The following is a 22,745-nucleotide window of genomic DNA, read 5'->3' as shown; positions in this document are numbered from 1 at the left end:
CCTACCATTCAAGTTCTAAAATGGAAAGATAGATTTGAGACCAGGTACTGGAAACACAACATAAGTTCAACTTTCCTGAAACAATTCTCCCTCAGCCTGGCCCCTAGTCAACTAACTGCTTATCTCCGCTCCACAGGGTCCTCATTAGTGTGAAGCCAGAGAGAGAGGAGCTTGAGGGTGGAACGGAAGGCTTCCTTTCCTATGTCTGCGCTGGGCCTGTCAGGCCTTCAAGAGACCCAGACTGAGAAAGGTGTGAGTCAGAAGCCTCTAGAGCACCTCGCAGTTCTGAACTCCTGGTCGGGTGTGCCACGCAGGCAGTGACTCAGGAAGGCAAACTGCTCTTGGGGTCCGGGGTCCAGTACCCACTGCAGGCACTGAGGGAGGAGAGGAAGGTACAAAGAGGGAGGACTGTGAAACCAAGAAGAGTAAATTCTTTTCATAAAAAAATTAGCCTGATAGATAAAAAATATACAAAGTTGAGGTTTGTTAAAAGACACTGATATCAGGAGGAAAGACAATTTGAAATTGGCATTTGTTCCCACTTAAGTGCTAGCACGGACACGGACACGGATGGGGACAAGACACGGACTACTGCCTCAGGCAGTACACACAGACATGGGGCAATGGACACAGACAGAGCCAGTGCTTGTACTGTTCATGAACACCACAGCTGACAAACAGATATACAGAAATGTTTAATTGAAGAAGCAAAGAAGAGGAAAGGAGAGAAATCGCAAAACCCAGCTCTGGGCTGCGGTGCGCCACACAGCACAGTCCTGCACAGATAGCGAGGGGCAACTGGCCTGGACTCCTACAGCAGCTTCTGGACACAGTGGGAGCAAAGCAACAATAGACATACTGGCCACTGGAAACATGTTCTTCTTACGTGGGGAGGGAAGGGGGCAGAGGCGGAAACACAAGCCCCGGCCTGGCAGGTGAGGTGCCACCAAGACTACACACGGAGTATCTCCAGGCAGTTGTTGTAGCAGATGGCAATCCAGTCGGGCTGAGTTGAGGCCCACTGCACATTGTTGATCTCTCCTTCAGCTGTGTAGGCCAGGATAGGGTCCTCGATGGCCCGGGGCATCTGTTGGATGTCCCAGATGAGAGCCTGATGGTCATCCGCTAGGGAAAAAACAAGCAAGGTTGTCATAGCTCAGACAATGGGGTAATAATCTTTTGTTTTGTTTTGATAGTTTTTTATTAGATCTACAATGTTCTGTCTGCATGTATCCCTGCAGGCCAGAAGAGGGCATCAGATCTCACTACAGATGGTTGTGAGTCATCACGTGGTTGCTGGGACTTGAACAAGTCCTCTGGAAGAACAGCCAGTGCTCTTAAACCTCCAAGCCATCTCTCCTGCCCACAATGTGGTAACAAGCTTGCATTTGGAGTGCCAATTACAATTTGCAAAACATTTGATCACCAAAAACTTTATGAGAGAGCTTTATTTCAGAGATGAGGAAACCAAGATTTAGCAATGTTACACTTGCCCCATCATGCCATGTAGCCAATGAATGGCAGGGTCAGGATTCACAACCAGGTCCCAACTCCACATTGCAGGTCCTTAAGCTCCATCCACTGTCCAGGGTTAGAGAATTAGATCAGGACATTGGAATCAGGAATCGGGAGAGGACACAAAATGCAATGACCCTAAAATATGATGTCACTTTCATCACTAAAAATTTACAAATAAAGCTGCTTCTCTGATGACTGCTTCCCTATTATGCACATTAACACTTCAATGAGTTGTACTGATGATTGACATAACGTGCTATATAGACATACACCATTAAAAGAAATTCCACCTATGCATGTAATCCTAGCAATAGGGCACTGGGGACATAGTTCAGTGCCTATCATGTTCAGTATTCCTGGTTCAATCTTCAACACCATCCTCTCATTATCTTCTTCTAATGGTCTCAATTAAATATTTACAAGTCGGGAGGCAGAGGCAGGAGGATCTCTGTGAGTCTGAGGCCAGTCTGGTCTACAGAGTGAGTTCCAGGACAGCCAGGACTAAACAGAGAGACCCTGTCCTCAAAAAAGCAAAAACAAACAAACAAACAAACAAACAAAAATAGCAAAAAGATCATTTCTACCCTTGTTATAACTGTATTATTTTCATTTTAATAACAGACTTGAATAATTTCTAGAACAGAAACACTTAATAAGCAGTGATTTTTAAGAAGCCCTTCTTTGAGAATATTATGTGAAGGTACAAGGGAGATGATCCCTGGTAGTGCCAAAGACCCTGTTATAGCCAATAGGGGTGCTTCTTCTTCCAAGAACCCTGATTCCTGGGGGAACAGTACATATTCCTCTACAGAAATATATGCATAGGTCTGTACCTGATACTCAGCGTCATAAAAGATGATCTGAGACCAATTGAATATACAAGATCAACTGGAATGTAGACTACTTCAATCTCACAAAACTATCCTTGGAAACAGCAAGGATTTTATTCAAAGGAGCCAAGAATGGGATCGCCACTACTCTGATACCCCCTCCCATCATGGTTACCTGCAGTGCAGATGTGGCAGGATGAATGTGGGGCCCAAGCAATGCCATTCACGCATGCTCGGTGGTTGTTTAGCCTGGCGACAGGTGTGCAGGGAACTCGAACATCCAGAATTACCACCTGCAGAAATGTAAGAAAAAGGCCCAAGAATTGCAGAGTGTGGCAGGACAAACAAACAAACAAACAAACAAACAAAGCTTTAAGCATAATATTTTCATTTGTGGACTTGAAGAATATTAAAGACAGGATTTCCTGAGGATGGAGAAAGAAAGAAGTGAACAAACACATGTAGTCTCTATGCTGAGGCCCTGGGCCTCTAGACACATCTGTGGTGAGTGCCTATAAGAAGATATGATGGTGGTGCATGCCTTTAATCCCAGCACTGGAGAGGCAGAGACAGGCAGATCTCTGTGAGTTCGAGGCTAGCCTGGTCTACAAAGTGAGTTCCAGGACAGCCAGGAGAAACCCTGTCTTGAAAAACAAACAAACAAATGGTGACTCTGTGTACCTGCACTGAGTTCCTGCTGCAGAAATTATTATTATTATCATTATGAAAATGTTTTTCTATGTAGCCCTAGAAATCTATATAGACCAGGCTGGCCTTGAAGTCACAGAGATCCTCCTGTCTCTGCCTCCCAAGTTCTGAGGTTATAGGTGTGCACCACCATGCCCATTGAAAGTTGACTGGTTGGGGTGTGTGTGTGTGTGTGTGTGTGTGTGTGTGTGTGTGTGTGTGTGTGTGGTGTGATCTTTTTTTTGTACTGGGGATTGAACTCAGAGCCTTGAGTGTGCTAGACAAGTACTTTCCTGATAAGCTAAATCTTTAACACAAAAGCAGTGCGATTGCAATGAGTTTGTGGCTAGCCTAGGATACACAGTACGCTCCAAGCTAGCCTGAGCTACAGAAACTGTTTCACTGAAGAAGCAGGGAGAAGCTGAACACAGTCCTCACTGTATATCGGGGTTCCTCAGTCTAGGCCCTTTGGCATTCTGAGTAGACTGACACTGCCGGGAACTGTTTGCGCATTGCAGGATGATTAGCAGCTTCCCTGATCATTACCCACTTGATGCAAAAACACTCTATGTTTCCTCTTTAACTTCTGACAGCCAAAAATGTCTCCTGGTATTTCCAAAGATCTACTGAGCACAAAACTGCCAGCATCTGAGAGCTACTCTTGAAATACACAAGGCAGATTGGACAAGGGAGAGGCCTACCTCCATTCCATCCATGGCCATGGTGGCAAGGTAGTTAGGGTCCTGCTTGTTCCAGCAGAGGCGAAGCAGTGGGTGATGCTGGGGGTCTTCGTAAATGATGGTGCTGTGTTCCAGATGGCGGAGGTCAAACATCCTCACAGAGCCATCTGCACCCACAGAGGCGAACATGTCCCTGCCACCTCCGGCTCGGCTGAACGCAATATCATAGACCTGTTGGTGAGAAGAGTCAGGTTCACATCAGTCACCTCCTTTTCCCACAGGATGGAAACCTGTCACTTCCAGTTCACGTGAACCCCAACTCATGACACAACAGTAGGAATGTTAGTGGCTTCTCAGAGAATAAACATCATTTTACTTCCAGTCCTGGCCAACTTCTTCCCATGCCTGGTTTCTACTCTTTCTCTTAAAACCTGGTAATAAAACAAAAACTACACACCCAGCTGACTGGCAGAGAATACCTAAGTCTGAACAAGGACTCTGTGTTCCAAGCCTAAGGCAGTAATTTTCTGGGTGTTAGTGATTTCACTTGCACATGCAATCAGATGTAGTTTCACAACAAACCACAATATGGTTCTGCCAAGCTGGGTCTGCTAAAAACCCGAGACCTGAGATCCTTTTGTAAGCAAAAGGTAATCACAACTTCTGTTTCTGTTTTTTAAAAGGGCATCTGGGAGCTGGAGAGATGGCTTGGTAGTTAAGAGTACTTGCTGCTCTTGCAGAAGATCCAGGTTCAGCTAAGAGTAGTCTAACTCTAGTTCTGGAGGATCTGACACTCCCTTTGGCCTCCTCATACTGTGCACACATGGGGTGCAAGGATAAACATAACATGTAGGTAAAACACCCATATACATAAAATAAATATAAATCAATCTTGAAAAGACTTGCAGATGCTACTCCTTCACTTTTTGGATGAGTGCCTTTACAAGTCTAGTGTTGATGGCCAGTTCATACCTGGGGAGTGCAAGTATTTAATACTGATCCAAAAAATTTCAAGTTATGGTCCATTGGGTGGGGAGAAGAATTTTCATTGTCCAAGCACCCTCAGGGAACAGAAGTCAAAACAATAATATACTCAGCAATGCAAGTTTATAATGAAGAGAAACCAGAAGCTTTTGTGATCATTAGCATTTGAGATACCAAAATAAAGAAGGAAAGAAAAAGACTCCTGAAGAACTGAATTTTTGTTTCCTTTTGAGAAGATTCACTGATTCATTTTTTTTTTTTATAATATCTTTGCTAAATGGAAACATAGAACTGGATATTGAAAGTGTGATTTTCAGAAGTGGATAACTAGTATGAAGCATTGGTCTGTGATTCTTAAATGATGAATCTTCAGTTTTTGAGGGACAGTCTTACACTTGGTCACTTGCAGCAGTAGCAGCACTTACTTACACCTTCCCGGGGAATGCAAACACTCCAGCAGTTTCAGAAGGGCTAAGCAACCACTGGGATTTCAACCAAAATAATTTGAACTGGGAATGACAGACAGTATATGGCTGTGATCTCAACAATCAGGATTCTGAGTCTGAGGCCAGCTTTAGCTATAAAATGAGTTCAAAACTAGCCTGGGCAACCTGATATGGTCCTGTCTCAAAAAAGGAAACATAAGACAGGGAGAACATGTATGCTGAGGTCATGTTTTTTAGGTTGCTAAGGGACAGAGCAGAGTCATCCTATGTTCCAGCTGGTTCTGAATAGAACCCTTGAGAAGCCTTCTTACAGAGTCCTGATTTTCTTAAAATAAATATCTAACACTGTACCTTACATATAAACCCTCCAGACTTATTTTATTACTATTTTATTTCAAAGTGTTGGGGATTAAGCCCCATCACGGTAGTCAACTGCTCTACTACTGAGTTTATAGTCCCAGCCCTAAAGTGAAAATTTATTTTATTTTATTTTATTTTATTTATTTATTTCTGGAGACAAGGTCTCAACTGTATAGACCAGGTTGGGCTTGAACTCACATTGCCTGTCTTCTCAGTATGGGATTAAAGGTGTGCCTCAACACGGTGTAATTTTATTAAAGCCGATCTAAGCATCCAGTTAGAGGAAAGGAAGGGAGAAAAATAAAATAAAAATATGTAGCCCAGGTTGGCCTCAAACCTGCTATGTGGTAGGGGCTGTGGTATATATGTCTTTATGTAGCTGAACAGCACTAGACAAAGCCTTGTCTATCCAGTGTGCCAGGCCTATGATAGTGTCTTGCTATGCTTGGTATCAAACTTTAGATTGTTCCATCTTTACTTCCTAAGTGCTAGAGTTATAAGCAGCCAGGATCCCCTTTTAATCACTCTTTTCTTGTTTTAAGGACAGGGTCTCATGTAGCCCAGGTTAGCATTAAACTTACTATGTAGCAGGAGATGACCCAGAACTCTTGATCCGCCTGCATCTACCACTCAAGTGACAGGAATGCAGACATGTGTCATTATCTGGCCCTTCAGAACTACTCTTAATCTTTACCAGAGAGAGGTACTTCACCGTTAGAGAAAAGGGGGCTTGGCATGCTGAACAGAAATAGACGGGCACCTACTAGCAGTGTTTGTCCCTTAGCATCCAGAGTGTCTAGAGGACCTACACTTTTTTGGAAGAGATTTTTATTTATCTGTATGAGTGTTCTGGCTGCTTGTTATGTATGTACACTACATGAGTAGCTGGTGCCTGCAGATGCCAGAAGGAGGCATAGGACACCCTGGCACTAGAGTTATAGATGGTTATGAGCTGCCATGTGGGTGCTGGAACTGAATCTGTTCCTTAGTCTGTGCCCCACCGGAAAGAGGGACGGTGGCCACTCCCAATGTCCTAAACCCCACCCCAGGGCTTTTCCTCAGCAGAGCTGCCATTGTAGGCTCCTTCTTCCTAGTTTGTCATTTGCTCTCATCCATTCCAGTCCCCCCGGCTCTTCTCTGCACTGAATGAAACCTGCTTCCTATAGGCCAGGTTTGGCTGAGTAACAGGTTTGCTGGCTGCTTATTCTTCCTCTCTCTGTTCAGAAGCATCTTTGCCATGTAAACCCAGACTCTGGGAGCCATAGCCTCCAGCCTAGAGGTAGTGGTAGCCCCCGCTACTACCCTCTCAATTCCTTCACTCTATAAGAATTCTCTTGGTTTAAATCACTTAGGCTTATTCTTGTAAGACCCTCTGCCCCCATAATGGGGGCTGAACCTAGGGCCTCATGGATGCTAGCTAGCCAAGCTTTCAATCACCGAGCTATACTCTCAGACACTTGGGGAGCAGTTCCCACTTTTGGGTTGGCTCTAGGAGGGAACAGAGGACTTTCCACTTGACATTTCCGTAAATTCCTTTATCTACAGCTCCTACTCTCAGGAGTGCAACACCAAAGATCACTCAGAATGGCAACCTGGCACCACTTTGCTGATGACCTTAAAGCATCTTTTTTCTTATACAAATACAGATACCATTTGCTGGGCAGGTAAAAGGGCACAAAATGAAACCAGAGAAGGACACAGGCTCTGTGGGAGCACAGTGATACCTACTTCTTCCAAACCACCAGAGGATACCCCCATCAGCTTCCAGCAAACACAGAAGAAACAACATCAATAAGGCATATTTGCTTTCAAACAGGACTGAAAGTTAAAAGATTAAGTAAACATACCAGAGTTCACAGAATGGTTTTAGAGAAAAAACAGCTAATTAGGATTGTCTGTCATGAAATTCCCCCTATCTCCAAGAAGCCATCATATTTAGAGAGAAGTGTTACTCTTTAACCACGTCAGCTTCTAGGATGTCTATAAGAGACTTCATTAAAAAACCAGCAACCTCTGGCCCCGCCCCCACCAGTCCCAGCACTCCATGGCATGGGTGGTGGTGTGGGCATGGGAGAACTAACCTCACCAGCTCTGGCCACTACAAGGCTCTCCTCAGCTGATGGCTTTTGGCAGAAATAGACTCATCCTCCTTTGGGGGAATTTAACCATGCTCTAGTGAATACACAGACAACACAAAATAGACTTGTTTTTTTCCACTGTTTGAGGGGGAGGTCAGTAGAAGGGGATGGACATGGGAAGACTAGAAGGTGAGCTCAATCAAGAAGCATGATGTGAGATTCCCAAATAATCAATTTTTTTAAAAGTACCCCCAGCAACCTCTAGTATGAAAGTAAAATGACAGATCGCAGGTTAGTATTGTTTAATGATGCACTCGGGCTGGTGAGGCAGCTCAGCTATAGGTTAGAAGCATTTGCTCTGCAAGCCTGACAACCCTAGCTCAGTCCCCTGAACCCACAGCAGGAGGGGACAGCTGACTCCAAAAGTTGTTCTCTGACCTCACACATGCACCGTGGTACACGTGTGCCTGCACATGCATACACACTTTCTCTCTCTCTCATACTAATAGTAATAAATATTTTAAAAGGTGTGTTCAATTGTAAGTGTCGTTTTCTGTTTTAACATGGTAACTTTCAACGTAGACAAGACACATGCCAACACTGCGATCTACATAACCTGCAGAGCAGTGAGAGAACGGGCGACCTCTCACCTGCAGGTACGGAAAGCACCTGCAAAAACGAAGGCAAGGAAAAACGTCATTACCTCTTTGTCATGGGCAATTAGCTGGGTCTTCACGTGGCCAGACACGAGATTCACTCGTCCCAGCACCTGCCCGGTCTCTAGTCCCCAGATGGTGCAGGTTGTGTCAATGCTTGAGGTACCTGCAGACACCAGAGCAAGCGAGAGCGTGAGAGCTGGCGAGCTGAGGTTCCGGGCAGACCCCCTTCTCATCTGCTTGGCCCAGGGGGCAACCGACCATAGCACTTCCTGAGCACTGACTTGTTTCTTGTGGGGTGGGGAGGAGAATTTCTTGAAACAGAATTCCCTGATACAGTTCAGGCTGACACTGAACTTAAGACCCTCCAGCCTGCACCTCCCAAGTGCTGGCATAGGTGCATAACATCACACCTGCAAGACCTTAGACTTTAGCTGGAGAGATGTGACAGACGCACAGGGAGAGCAGAGCTCCCAGAAGAAATCAGTAACCACTTTCCATATTTAGCCCATCTCACCCTTGGCTATTCTAGGACAAGGTGTGTGCCTCAATCCCCACCCCGCCCCCAGATAAAAACAGAGGCAGAATCCGAGGAAATGTGTCTTCATTTTCTTCAACCTGGAATTCAAAGCTCTCACCTAAAAGATAAGGGTCCACCTCGTTCCAGTCAAAGGAGGTCAGGGGAGCACAGAAGTCTGAGTTCTTGTTGTTGTTGAGCAAACATTCCAGCCTGGTCTCTGTTTCACCAACCTGAGGGACAACTTGAGACATTAGCCTGCACACACGCACACCTGCACACCCCCTTCAAGTCCTGCTTAGTCAATCTAAGACAAGGGGAGAAAATAATGTTATGATAAAGGGTAATAAAACCCAAAGGAGCTGGGACTTCCAAACTTGCCCCTTTCCTAGCGTTCTCTTTAGCTTTGCATCCAAGCCTTCGTCTGGAGCTTAGCAGCCTGTCTGCGGGCCCTAGAACCCCAAGCACAGGGATGACCCTGTTCTGAGCTCAGCTGGAAAGGGACAATCCATGCACTTAGCACACTAGAATCAACAGCGGGATTTATTTACTCAAAAATATCTTGACTATCAATAGAGTAAGAGGTCCCAGTGTTCTCTGCCTCACAGAAGACTGTCCCCATCACCACCAGGTTGCCTGAGGCCAGCAGCAAGACTCTACAGCACCTGGACTAGATTTCCTAGAAAACCCACTGAGCTAAGACAAGATCAGTCCAGACGCATGTCCTTTGTTTCCTCCATGCTGCAGCTGCAATGACTCTTCAGGGCCCCATACTGCAGCTGTCTGCTACTAAAGCACCTGCTTACCCGCCACACACGGAGATAGTCACCACTCGTCGCCAGAAGGTCTGGATAGACGCCTTTTGTGTCAGGAATCCACATGAGCTTTGTGGTGGGGTATGGGTGGTCAAAGGTGTTTCGGCAAATAAACTCTGAACTCTCTTCATCTAAACCAACAAGCTGAACCTGTAGCACAGCAAAATTGAACCATGTCAGCAGCATCAAACACGACAGATTCCTGGTCAGTGGCATAAGTCTTAACACTGCACTGCACTGAAGTGCAGTCAAGTTATTATAGTGAGAGGACCCTAGACTGATGATCCCGGCACTAGGTGAAAACGCAAGCAGCACAGGGCTCAGTACAGCCAACACTACAAAGCTAGAAAAAGACAAGATCTGAATATAGGCTTTCTTCCTGCCAAGTCCTGAACTAATCCCCAGACAATCTGATCTTCTGTCTCTCTTCTGGAGTGCTGGGACTACAGGAATATACAATCATAGCCTGTTTACTGAGGTACTGGGTACTGAGCCAGAGCTTCATGAGGGCTAGGCTAGTACTCTTAGCAACTGAGCCCCCAGACCCCCTTTGGCTTCTTGAGTCAAGGTCTTTATACACAAGGCTGGCCTTGAGCTCACAGAAATTCTGCCTCTGCCTCCCGAATGCTTGGATTACAGGCATGTGCCATTTTGCCCAGTTCCATTCTATGTGTGTATGTGTGTGTGTGTGTGTGTGTTTTAACAAATTAATGACACATATTTGGCATAATAGTGTTGTGAAGAGTATTTTCACTCTACTTAAAAAGGTTTTTGTGAGACAGAACTTCATGTAGTCTGTGCTACCTTCAAGCTCACTATGCAGACAGCGATCATCTCCACCTTCCAAGGGTTTGCTCTACCCAAAGTTGTTTTCTCTTTGAGTTTTAGTCCTCTGTATACTTTTGATACAATTTCTATGCTACTAACTTTCTATATGAATTTCCACAGATCCTCTTTTGGTTTTTCAAAACAGGGTTTCTCTGTGTTAAAATTCCTGGCTGTCCTGGAACTAGCTCTATAGACCAGGCTGGCCTCAAACTCAGAGATTCACCTGTCTCTGCCTCCTGAGTGTTGGGATCAAAGGCGTGGACCACCACTGCCTGGCCCACCTTTCTGTATGAATTTTAAAGAGCTCTTTAAAACATATAGAAAGCTAGATGTGGTTCTGACTAAAATTGTCTTGAATCTGTGGTTCGGTTTGGGAAGAACTGTCAACTTGAGTTTATTAGTTTATTCATTTAGGTCACCTTTTGCTTGTTCAGCAATGCTTTTAAAGTTTTGCATGTACACCCTTCCAACGCTTTCATTAACGATTTCTATGTAATTGTATGCTACTGCAAATATATTCTTTAGGGTTTTAACTGTATTTTCCCCTCTAGCATGGTTTAAAAATTCCATTTTCAACTGCTCACTACTATTATATAGAAATAGTTTATTTTGAACATTAATCTTAGATCTCTAACTTTGGTACATTAGTTGTCAGTGGTTTTTGTACATTTGTAAGGATTTTTCTATGTGTACTTAAACACTTAGTCATCAACAGATTTTTTTTTTTTAATTAGGCATAGAAGTACAGGGTCTATAAATGTGTAGGGAGATAAGGAGAATGGATGCAAAGGGAGACAGAACCCTGTGCTTTGAAACACTCAAAGGCAAAACTCTCCAGTCTGGATGGGTGAGAAGGTACCTTCACATCTAAGCTCTTCCTTCCAGGTTTGAGTAGAAAAACATGGGGAGGCTGATAACACCTTAAAGTGAAACTGAAGGGCTGGAGGTTGAGAGCACTGGCTGTTCTTCTAGAGGTCCTGAGTTCAATTCCCAGCACCCACATGGTGGCTCACAACCATCTGTAATGAGATCTGGTGCTCTCTTTTATCATGCAGACAGAAGACTGTATACATAATAAATAAATCATTTGCTTTAAAAAAAACAAAAACAAAACACGTGAAACTGGAAAAAAGGAGGGCTACACTCCCAAAATTTGTCTTTCAAATCATGACACATTTTCCCAAACCTCAAATGCCAGATTCTGTGAACATTTTCCACTTAAGGTCCTCTAGACCCAACATTCCAGGCCCTCTGCCACTCAGTGCTAACCTACCTCACCTTCCATTTTCCTCGCCTGATCACCTTTCCACCTTCTTCCTTTTCTTACACATCTTTTCATATTTGTAAATGATGCTACACCCTTCCCATGACTAACATTACACATCAGCAATATCAGGCTTCCAGGACTCTACCTTGGCCACAACACATACTATTGTTAATTTTGTTTCCAACCTGTAGAGTTGAGATGTTCAAGCTACCTACCTTAATAATTGTGTGTAAACTGCCTTTCCCAACGTATGAGCTTCAACATTTTATTTTACTTCCTCCACAAAACAATGGCAGTTTTCCTAGTCCTGTATTTTTCAATACATAGTGACTCATGAGACACTGACATTACTGTTTTGTACAGTTTCACTTTGTAAATGTCTTAAAGACTGGGCTTGCCTTTTTCTTCTTGTACTGCCTGCTACTGTTTCCTAATTTGGCTTTCTTGTACCTGTTTCTAATATTCCCCATGTTTGGATACTGTTGTCATTATCTCTGGTACTCCAAATCCCAATAAAAAATGTTCTGCAAGTGAGCTATATCCCCAGCCCTAAATTTTAAAGAAAAGTTACAGTTTATACTAGGTTAGTGCAGATATAGTCTCTATTTTGTAAGCACCCATGACCTCAGCTTGACTCCATTCTCTCCTTGCAATCTCCTAAGAACTTTAAAAACATCCCAGTTGCCTAGGCAACATCCAAAGAAGTGGGATGAGAATCTGTAGTAATGAAACACACAAGCATCTACCTGCTAGAGCACCCAGTGGTCCAAGTACAGCCACGGTTGAGAGCACTGTGGAGCTCTGCCACATCAACCAAGTCCACTTCTGGGAATGTGAGACCTTAATCCTACTTAGTCTCAGTTCTTTGTTTGGAAGGGAAACTGGGAAAGGCCAAACCCACACTTCATGGAGATGTAGGAAAATCTGGCACACAGACTGAGCAGACTGGAGAGGGTGCACGACATGAGACTTAAAATGAGACGTGACTTATGAGGGGCAGGGTGTGAGAACAGCTTCTCAGTGCCTGATTTGTCCCCCGAGAGACTCATCCTTGCAGATCTCCAACTCCTGCTGGGCTGGGCAGTGGTGGTACATACCTTTAATCCCAGCACTCAGCAGATGTCTGTGAGTTTGAGGCCAGCCTGGTCTACAGAGCAAGTTCCAGGGTACACCAAGAAACCATCTCAAAAAACAAAACAAAACAAAAAACAACAAGCAAATGGACTTCCCCCCCCCAAAAAAAACCAGATCTCCAATTCTTCTGAATGAATCCTTCTGCTACGCTAAACTATCCCCTCTCCAATCTTACATGTATGGATGTTTTGTCTGCATGTTTGTCTGATGGGAGATGTCATTCTGGCACTGCAATGTGGCTAATAAGAACTTCCACTTAAAATTTAACAAAAGCTTAAAAAGGATTTTAGAAACAAAAGAACTGAGACAAGCAAAGCTTCTTGGTAGCAGCATTTTTCTCGGTTGGACTCTGTTTTGCTAGATTCAAGCAAAGATTTGCTCGGCTCCTTTAAGGGAGATGTCCTGACTCAGCATAAGCGGCAAAAAACCACCTGGCTTTTAAAGAGCTCTGCTAACAACTTACTGGTGTGTACGAGAGCTGGCAATGGCAGTGACCACATCTCCAAGCCAGCAACATGTTGCTGATGGCAGTGCAGACCAAGGCAGTGAGCACAGCTCTCAGTTCTGGTGGTAAAAGTACCCGCCGCTATCTTGGATAGCCGCAGCTTTCATTTTAGCAATGTTGTTGTTGTTTACTGGATAAAAGACTCGTGGCCAGAAAAAGATAAAGATTTACAGTAAAGACAGATTCACATTAAGAAAAATAGCTAAAGGTTTACAGTGTGTTTTAAAACATATGTAGGCTTGGGAGAGAAAAAGAATAAAATGGTTTTAAAAAGACAGAGAGGAGCTGGGTGTGATGGCACACACCTTTAATCCCAGCACTAGGGAGACAGAGGTAAGCAGATCTCTGTGATTGCAAAGTAAACCTGGTATGCAGAGTGAATTCCAGGATGGAGAAAAGTTACACAGAGAAACCCTGTCTCAAAAATTAAAAAAAATAGAAGTAAAAGAAACAGAGTAATAAAAAAGCCACATAAGATGGAGAGAATCTGGATACTGTACGATATATTGTCTTTCGTTTGACTTCTGAGGAAATAACAACAACTGTTAAAACAAATGCTGCTGGATCAATACAATTTATATATTTTAAACATGCTTTGACTTCAAAATTTAAGTCCAAGGGCAAGTTACTAGGGAAAAGGATTTCTAATTTTGTTTCCACAGAAAATGAAAAGCTGTGGATTCCTTACAGACTAATGTGGTTTGATCAAGCCAGACCCCCTGAAACAGCATTCCTGGTGATTCAACATTCAAAACCGCTTGAACAAGGCAGCCTTGCAGACTACAGACAGGATTTCTGCATCTTCTTAGGATCCCCAATGACAGCGCCCCCTATCAGCAGGAAGCAGTTTGGAAAGAACAACGCCCAAATTCCCAAATGATAAATGTTTGTTTTCATTTAAATGGGGTTGGTTATAAATGGTTAATGATCACAACCAATATCTTTTTAAAGGTAAAAGGGGATTGTGGTATAGATATGAATACTTTGTTTTGGAATGGATTTTCATTTATTGATACAAATTTAAGGTCAATTTTGTGATATGTATATTTCTCCTCTTGTTTAGGTATTGTGTTTATAAAGCTCATTTAGAAATGCAATGTATAAATTAGTACAGATTATAGATAGTTACCTATGATAGTCAAAACTTAGAGTTAAGCTACTTAGGTTTTCAAGATATATTTGAGATGGATAGGCATTCTTCAAACCTTTCAAAGACCTACAGAATATGGCATTTAAAATGGTTTAGGGTTTTTCTTGACAGTGAGACATAAATGCTCCTGGCAATACCACCTGCATCAGAAAGGAAGATGGACATCAAAGAAACACGTTATGAAGTTTACTTCCAATTTGGCAAGACTAGCCATTTGGACAAGATACTGCTCTTGTCTGGACTGTTTGACTTTATGCTGTATAAACTGGACATGCAGGACCTACAGAAAGTGACTGCTGATTCAAGATGGACATTGCTACAGAGTTCCTGTTTCATGGAAGAGTCTGCCAGACAGTCTGCAGGACACAGAGAAAAGTGACCGACAAACTGCCAATACAAGAAGACAGTTTAAAGTTTCCTGCTTTGTTGAAGAGTCTGCCAGACACACTATGGCCTATGGGCTGAAGATGGAAGATTACAGAACAACTTCGGGTGACTGACCAGGCAGTGAGTTGTCTCTGTCATTTCTAGAGTTTATATACTATCCTTCTGTGGTCTTTGAGGGAGTTGAAGACAGACAGTTGTGGTTATAGTTTTCCTTAGTTAGGATTAAAGATAAGTTACATATAGGACTTTAGACTCACAAAGATAGGATAGATAATGGAATATTTTCTTCAAATATTGCTAAATGTTAATGGACTAAATATTGTTAACTGTGATTCTTACTTGATAACTGTTGTGTGATATATTTTGCTATGTTAAGGTTAAAACCCTTCTTTTTATTTTAGACAGAAAAGAGGAGATGATGGGAGATGTCAATCTGTAAATATGTTTCTCATACTGGTTATGAATAAAGCACTGTTGGCCAATAGCAAAGCAAGATAGGCGGGAATAAGCGACAAGGAGGATTCGAGGAAGTAGTAGGGAGGAGTCAACATGGAGAGACTAGAGAGCAGAACTGCCGGCCCCTCTCTCCGGTAAGATAAGGCCACGTGGAAATACTTAGATTAATAGAAATGGGTTAATATTTAAGACAGAGCTAGCTGATAAGAAACTAGTAACTGGCCAACAGCATTATATCAAATATAGAGTCTCGGCATGTTATTCGGGGCAGGCATGGCTGTGGGATCGGCGGTGGGGAAAAACTACTCCTAACATTTGTCTTGCACCATTTGCATGTATGCTGTACGAGGAGGCCTGAAGATTATCAGATCCCCTGGCACAAAAAGTTACAGATGGTTGTGAACTGCTATGTGGGTGCTGGGAATTGAAACCAGGCCCTCTACAAAAGCAGCCAGTGCTTTTAAGCACTGAGCCATCTCTCCAGCTCCCACACCTAAAAACTATCTTAAGTGGATTCCTGTTTCTTGTCTCACATTTTCAATTCTACCATCTTCAGAAGGGTTGCTTCTGGCTGGTGGAACAGGACATGCCTATAATCCCAGCACAGGGATGGAAGTGAGGCCGAGGCTAAGGCAGAATGACGAAGAGTTTAAGGCAACCCTGGACTCCAGCTAAGATCTTGTCAAAGAAAACGGGAAGGGAGTGCTGGGAATGGTAGTGGTCCCAGTATTGAGAGGTGGAGACAGGGGGATGAGACATTCAAGGCTGGTCTAAGCTATATGAAATCTTGGACAAAATGAAAAATTAGCCAGACATAGTGGTGCATACCTTTAAGCCCAGCACCTGGGAAGCAGAGGCAGGGGGATCTATGAGTTTCAGGCTAGCCTGGTCGACAGATCGAGTTCCAGGACAGCTAGGGTTACACAGAAACCCTGTCTCAAAACTACCCCTACAAACAAAAATAACAATTAAAAAACAAAAACCTTTAAGAAAGATATAGGCATAAATAAGAACTTTCTGAAAAGGACTGCAACCACATAGGAAAACAATCCTAAATTGAGAAATGAGATTGTACAGAATTACAAAGCTTCTGTACAGTAAAGGAAAACATTGGTATGAAGAGGCAGCCTGCGGAATAGGTGCCTGCTAAGTACACATCTGACAGGGGCTATAAAGAACTTTGAAAATTAAAAACCCAAACCCCTAAATCTATCAAAAATGGGAAAAATAACTCAAGTGGTAGTTCTCAAAGTAAAAATGACAAAAGACATACAAATATTTGAATATATAAATGAAAGCTGCTTACAGATTGCATCTCACCCCAGTCTGAATGGTTGTCAAGAAAAGAGGTGCCAACATCTACTGGCCAGGGTGTGGAAAAAGAACCATCACACACACCTGCTGGAATATAAACTGGTGTGGCCATTGTGTGAAAATCAATATGGAGTTCTTCAAAACACTAATAAGTAAGCTAGGCATGGTGGCTCATACCCATAAGTCTAGCACTGGGGAAACTGAGGCAGGAGAATCACTCCTAGGTTAAGGCCACCCTGAACTACACAGTGAGAGCAAAGGGAGGAAAAAAGCCCTAAAAATAGAATTACCATATGATCCACTCCTGGGTATGTACCAGAAGGATTCTTCGTCAACACACCATACTACAGAGACACTTGCACATCTGTTAGCTACTGCTGTACTGTTCACAACAGCAAAGGTTCGGAGTCAACCTAGAGGTCTATCAACAGGTGACCAGATAAAGAAAATGTAAACACAATGGAACTATATCCAACTGTAAGAAAAATGAACCCAGTATCATTATCATGTTAGAAGAAACACACCAGACCCAGAAAGACAAATGATTTCTCCCATGTGATACCTACATTTACATTTATATAGACATACTCATACATACATATCTGTGCATATATGATACAAAAGTAGAAAAGGGACTCTGAGACGAGAGGGAGGAGTCTAAAGGAGGAAGGGAGCAAGAGAGGGAAGGAATACATGTGATATGAAAGCAGAAGTAGGAGGATGAAGAGGGGAGAAGAGGGCACCAGTAAGAAAGGAAGAAGGGAAGTAGGAGGGACAAACAGCAACAAAATATAATGATATGCAAGAAAATGTCACAACAAAGCCCTCTTTATAATGATAACAATTAATTAAAAAGGAAACTTAAAAGTTGCTTCCATCTACTCTTTATTAACAGTAATTGAGTGCCAATCCCCCCACACCTCTGAAAACATTAAAAATAAGAATAACTTTCTTGCTAATCTGACAGGAAAAATGGTGCTTTAATTTTAGATCACTTTATTACTGGTTGAGCATCTGAACTCATGTCAACTCTTTCCCTCTCTCTTTTTTGGGAGCTTTTCTCCAATGATGTCTTATATGTAGGCCTCCTTTCCCACATCTTTTTCAATGTAATTTCCTCCCTCCCTCCCTACCTTCCCAAGCACAGGAGTTTGAATCCAGGGCATCACACATTCTAGTCAGAAACTCTACCCATTCAGCTACAGCCTCAGGTCTTTTTACCTTTTAAGACAGGACCTCACTAAATTACCAGGCTAGCCTTAAATTCACTCTGTAGCCCAGGCTAGCACTGACCTCATGCTTCCCTTGCTTCACATGCCCAAGTACTTGTCCAACCTGTGCTTGCTCCCTCTTCTTGTCCCAAAACATGGATTTTCTTTGTCCTATTTTGAAGAACTACAAATTCTTTGAGTTGGGCATCTATAGCCATAGATACCTTTTCTTGCGGGGGTGGAGGGGAGTTGAGACAGGGTTTCTCTGTAGCTTTGGTCCTGGAACTAGCTCTTGTAGACCAGGCTGGTCTTGAACCCACAGAGATCCGCCTGCCTCTGCCTCCCGAGTACTGGAATTAAAGGTATACAACACCATCGCCTGGTTCATAGATACCCTTCTTATCCTCTTCCTAGATCCTGCATCCTACCACCTTCTTTACAGTATCATAATTACTCATTGAAAAAAAAAAAAATGCACTGGGCACTTAAAAAACAAACAAATCTTTTCTATGTATCCCAGGCTGGCCTTGAAGTTGGGAACCTACTGGGAACACAGGCATGTGTTACCACTCTTGGCTTACTTTTTCTTGTTTTATTATTATTTTTATTTATTATTTTTGTTTGTTTGCCTTTCTGTGTTAAAATGAGGTAATGATTTAGGAAACTTTTGTTCTTATGCTGGGGATTGAACCCAGGGCCTTGTGCACAGCTGATTTTGGTTATATCTGCAGTTGTAGGAAAGTTATTGTGGTAATTTGACTGTAATTGACCCCCATAAGCCCCTAAGGAGTGGCACTATTAGGAGTTGTGGCCTTGTTGGAAGTGTGTCACTGTGGAGCCAGGCTTTGAGGTCTTATATATGCTCAAGCCATGCCCAGTGTCTCAGTTCACTTCCTGCTGTCAGCATATCAAGATGTAAAACTCCTTCTCCCAGCACCACATCTGCCTGCATGCTGCCATGTCCCACCATGATGAAAATGAACTGAACCTTAACTGTAAGCCACCCCATTAAATATTTCCTTTATAAGACTTGCTGTTATCATGGTGTCTCTTCACAGCAATAGAAACCCTAAGACAGTGATCTAATGACTCCAATTGGTTTGAATAACATGGATGTTTATTTCACACTTACATATGTCCACTGCTGTGTTCCTCATGAGCACTGTGTATCCTGAAATGGAATAGGTTTTCTTTCTTCAAGGAGCTTGTGGTAACAAACAAGGAAGGAGTTATGGCACTTTTCTTTTAGAAAAACAAAACTCACAAGGTAGTTGGACATGGTAACATTTATAGATAATTTCCTGTACTTGGGAATTAGAGGCAGGTAGATAAAGAGTTCAAAGTCTGCTTGGATTACATGAAACTGTGCCTCAAGAAATAATAATGTCACAAGATATGAATAATATATAATGTGTATTATTCACAGAAACGATGAAAGTAAAGATGCATGCTTCTGAGGTGCAGTTTGTTTGTTTGTTTGAGACAAGGTCTTGCGTTGTAACTCAGATTGGTTGGAGCTCACTATGTAGCCCAGACTAACCTCAAACCTACAAAAATCCTCCTGCCTCAACCTGTCAAGTGCTGGAATTACAGGTGAGAGCCGCCAAGCCCAGCTTGAGGGTTACTTTATATTACATATTTGCTCCTTAGGAGGCACTGGACATGTTCATAGTTCTAAAACTCACTGCTCATGCAGAGGACTTAGTTCGGTACCCAGCATTCACATTGGGTGGCTTACAACAGCCTGTAACTCCAGCTCTGGGGGATTGTGACACCCTCTTCTGGCCACTGCAATGTCTCCTCTTTTAGTTAAAAGATGCTGAAAGAATTTAAAGGGGAAAAATTAATCTGTGTGTGTGTGTGTGGGGGGCCCAACTGTGGTCCTTTGATGGATATATTTTTCATTTATTCCTTACACAAATCCTTTAACAGTTCTTTCTAGTGGTCATAACCTTACTAACACTACCCACACCCGGACCCTGAAAGACAGCCCCAGTTTTCCCGCCACTGTGGGAGAAAGCACCATCAGAGAGGAGAAAAGAAATAAGGTTCTTGTTGAGGAATGGCATAATGAGTGCACACTCTCGGAGCTGTAAACTGCTGGTGTATGCATGTGTGATGTCTAAGCAATGAACGTCAATCCCTTTCACCCGTTTCTCAAAGAAGACTCCAAAGAAATGAGGACCCTTACCCAGAGAAACACACGTGCTCCTAAAATACTACAAACTTAAAATGTTCAGATGTTTTCATCTGAATCTTCACCTTTAAAACAGAATCCCTTTCCTATATCACTGTGGGCTAGAAATAACATGAGTACTGGCTTTAAACACCACTGGCCAAAGCTTGCAGTAGCTCTGATCTCTGTCATTCATTCATCCATTCATTCATTCTTGCTTTCTTTCTTTTCTTTTTTTAACTCAAATTACAGCAAAAGAATGAAGTCAAGAGACTGGGGGAAGATTCTCCTCAACACTTTCAAAACTATATCCCAAAGAACTGGTTTAAGAGCTCTCTCCTCCACCAGCATTTTGATGAAGTGATGGATGTCTAGCAACGCTGCAAACCAACGTGAAAAGAACCACGAAAAGAATAGGTCAGATGTCATCTTCCTCTATTCAGAAATAATGGCGGGATAATGCTACAGACCACGGTTTCCAAGGATAGGCTAGAGGGGAGGGTGAACATCGGGAAGCAAAACCAATGACCAATGACAACCTAGCATCAGGGCTCTGTATCCAAGAGAAACACCTGAGATGGGGAAGATCTTGCAATAAATAGCCCTACCAGAAATCTCGCGTGGCCAGGAATGCACGACCACCAATCCAAGCGCCCGCATCTTCCTCCACTGCCTCTCTCCCGCCCCCCGCCTAGCAACAGAAGCACTGCGGCAGAAGTGGGGGATACGGGAGAGACAAGTGGACATGGCTTGGCGGATTTAAACTCCGGTTTGAAACCCGCTACTACCACCAAAAACATTATCTGTCTCAGGCATGTCACAACACTGTGCCTCGCTTTCCCCGGCTGTCAAAATTAAATAAGGCAACGACAGTAACACCCTCAACGACAGGACCACAGGGGAACCACCCCCTTGCTGTAAAGGCAAGTTGGCAGGAGAGTTGTGCGATCTGGGGCTGCCGCCCACCTCGGGCACTCCCCGCCAGCTAGAAGCTGAGCCCCTGCACCACGCACCTTGTTGTTGTACTCCTCCACGAAGCTGCCCAGCGCCAGGCGAAAGCGCTTGTCGGGCCGCACGCTCCAGTTCATGGCGTAGACAGTCCAGGGCGCTTCATATTTGTAGATCTCCTTCCGTTTGCCGTGCAGGGACATGGTGGCGGCTGGGCCGCAGAGCCGGCCGGAGAGGCGGCGGGCTGGGGCACGAGACGGGCGGGGAGCCCGGCTTGGGTCAGCGGGTCCGAGAGGAGGCGGGACCGGGGCGCTCAGGAACGGCCTAGCCCTCCAGCGGGTCCTCTGCGATACACACACTCCGCCCGGCCCGACCACCAGTTTCAAACAAGCTCCGGCAGCGACTACCACCTTCCGTTTGGGATGCCGGCCCGCCCTCTCGGAACGGAAGCCACGCGATTCCGTAGCGACGACGAGCGTTGGCTGTCGGGTACGTCCTTTCCAAACTATTCTTTCTTTTTATTGGTCAACACAGCCTTAGCAACCCGCATCTTCCTCATGATTGGCGGAAATGTTTGTCATTCTGCTTATTCGCCCCGCCCAACTCCTAGAGGCGGGTTCTTTTGAAGTCCCAAAGATCATTGGCTAGCCAAGATGTCAGTCAGGCGGATAACGGCGCAGTGCGGGTGAATGGGGGCGTGGGTGGCCTGGGGGCAAGTGTACCTGTCTTCAAGTTCTAGGCCAAGAGTGTTAAGAGTGAAGCCTGTTGCTTTTTCACTGTTGCTGTTGTACTGAATGCCTCTCTCCGCTGCGAGTGTCAAATCCACCTTAATGAAGAACTGCGTTTATTGCCTGGCACTAAGCCGGCCGGTCCCGCAGCCTATGCCAAACGGGAACCCTCTCCAGCCCCAAGGCCACTCTCAACTATTCTCTTACAGGCCCGAGAGAGACATTCAGGGCCAGGTCACCTTGATCGAGGCTTTCCTGCGTTGTTCTATAGACACCAGAAAGACTCCCGAATTCTAGGATTGATTTCCTTCCTCGCTCCGGGGTTGTTCAAGAGCCAAATGCTAACGCAACCTTAAGTCTATGTGCCATGAGTTTGAAATGCAGAAAAGCCTGGATCTGAACACACCGTTATAAATTTAAATGCTTTCAATGATATTGAAAGAGGTTATATTGAATTGATAGGCAATATAATAAAACACATTTTAAAAATATGTTTGTGTATTTGTGTGTGCCTGAGTATATATAACTGTACCACATGGGTGCAGGTGTCCACGGAGGTCAGAAGAGGCGTTACAGGTGGTTGTGAGTTACTGGAGTTACATGTGAGAGCCTGGAATCCAACCCAGGTCCTTTCCAAGAGCAGCCAGCACTCTCCGGGGTTGCACCATCTCTACAGCCCATAAAGTACAGTATTTAATGTGATTTTAACACAGACACTGGAATCCTTGAGGGTAAATGGTATACATTTAGCAATTATCTTTTGGTCATGTCCATCTGTGTGAACAAGTCTACTGTACACATTTTTATTTATTTTTTGGTTTTTCAAGACAGAGTTTCACTGTGTAGCATGGGCTGTCCTGGAACTTGCTCTGTGGACCAGGCTGTCCTCCAGAGTACTGAGGATTAAAGGTGTGCCACACCACCATCCAGCAACAACAAAATAATACTTACCAGGAAATTTGGTTAGTATTCTATTGGTTACACCATTTCTGATTTTGCAATGGGTTAATAATGACTGTGTAGGATGAACTCAGAAGGGGTCATTCCCTTTCTATTTTATGAGAGACTCC

At 43.8% G+C, this 22,745-nt stretch overlaps 1 protein-coding gene across 1 annotated transcript; it reads right to left on the bottom strand.

Moving 5' to 3' along the window:
- Positions 1-682: 682 nt before the first annotated feature.
- Dcaf7 (DDB1 and CUL4 associated factor 7) lies at positions 683-21,395 on the bottom strand. The gene is made up of 7 exons (XM_051179072.1): positions 21,013-21,395; positions 9,563-9,721; positions 8,878-8,989; positions 8,287-8,405; positions 3,737-3,946; positions 2,524-2,641; positions 683-1,125 (listed from the first exon to the last, which is right to left on the bottom strand). Exons 1-7 carry the CDS (start codon positions 21,148-21,150, stop codon positions 953-955), a joined length of 1,029 nt encoding a protein of 342 aa, XP_051035029.1. The 5' UTR covers positions 21,151-21,395; the 3' UTR covers positions 683-952.
- Positions 21,396-22,745: the final 1,350 nt, after the last annotated feature.

The sequence above is a fragment of the Phodopus roborovskii genome, unplaced genomic scaffold (assembly GCF_943737965.1).
Source record: "Phodopus roborovskii unplaced genomic scaffold, PHOROB, whole genome shotgun sequence".
NCBI lineage: Eukaryota > Metazoa > Chordata > Mammalia > Rodentia > Cricetidae > Phodopus > Phodopus roborovskii.
This window is presented reverse-complemented; position numbering and strand designations above follow the sequence as displayed.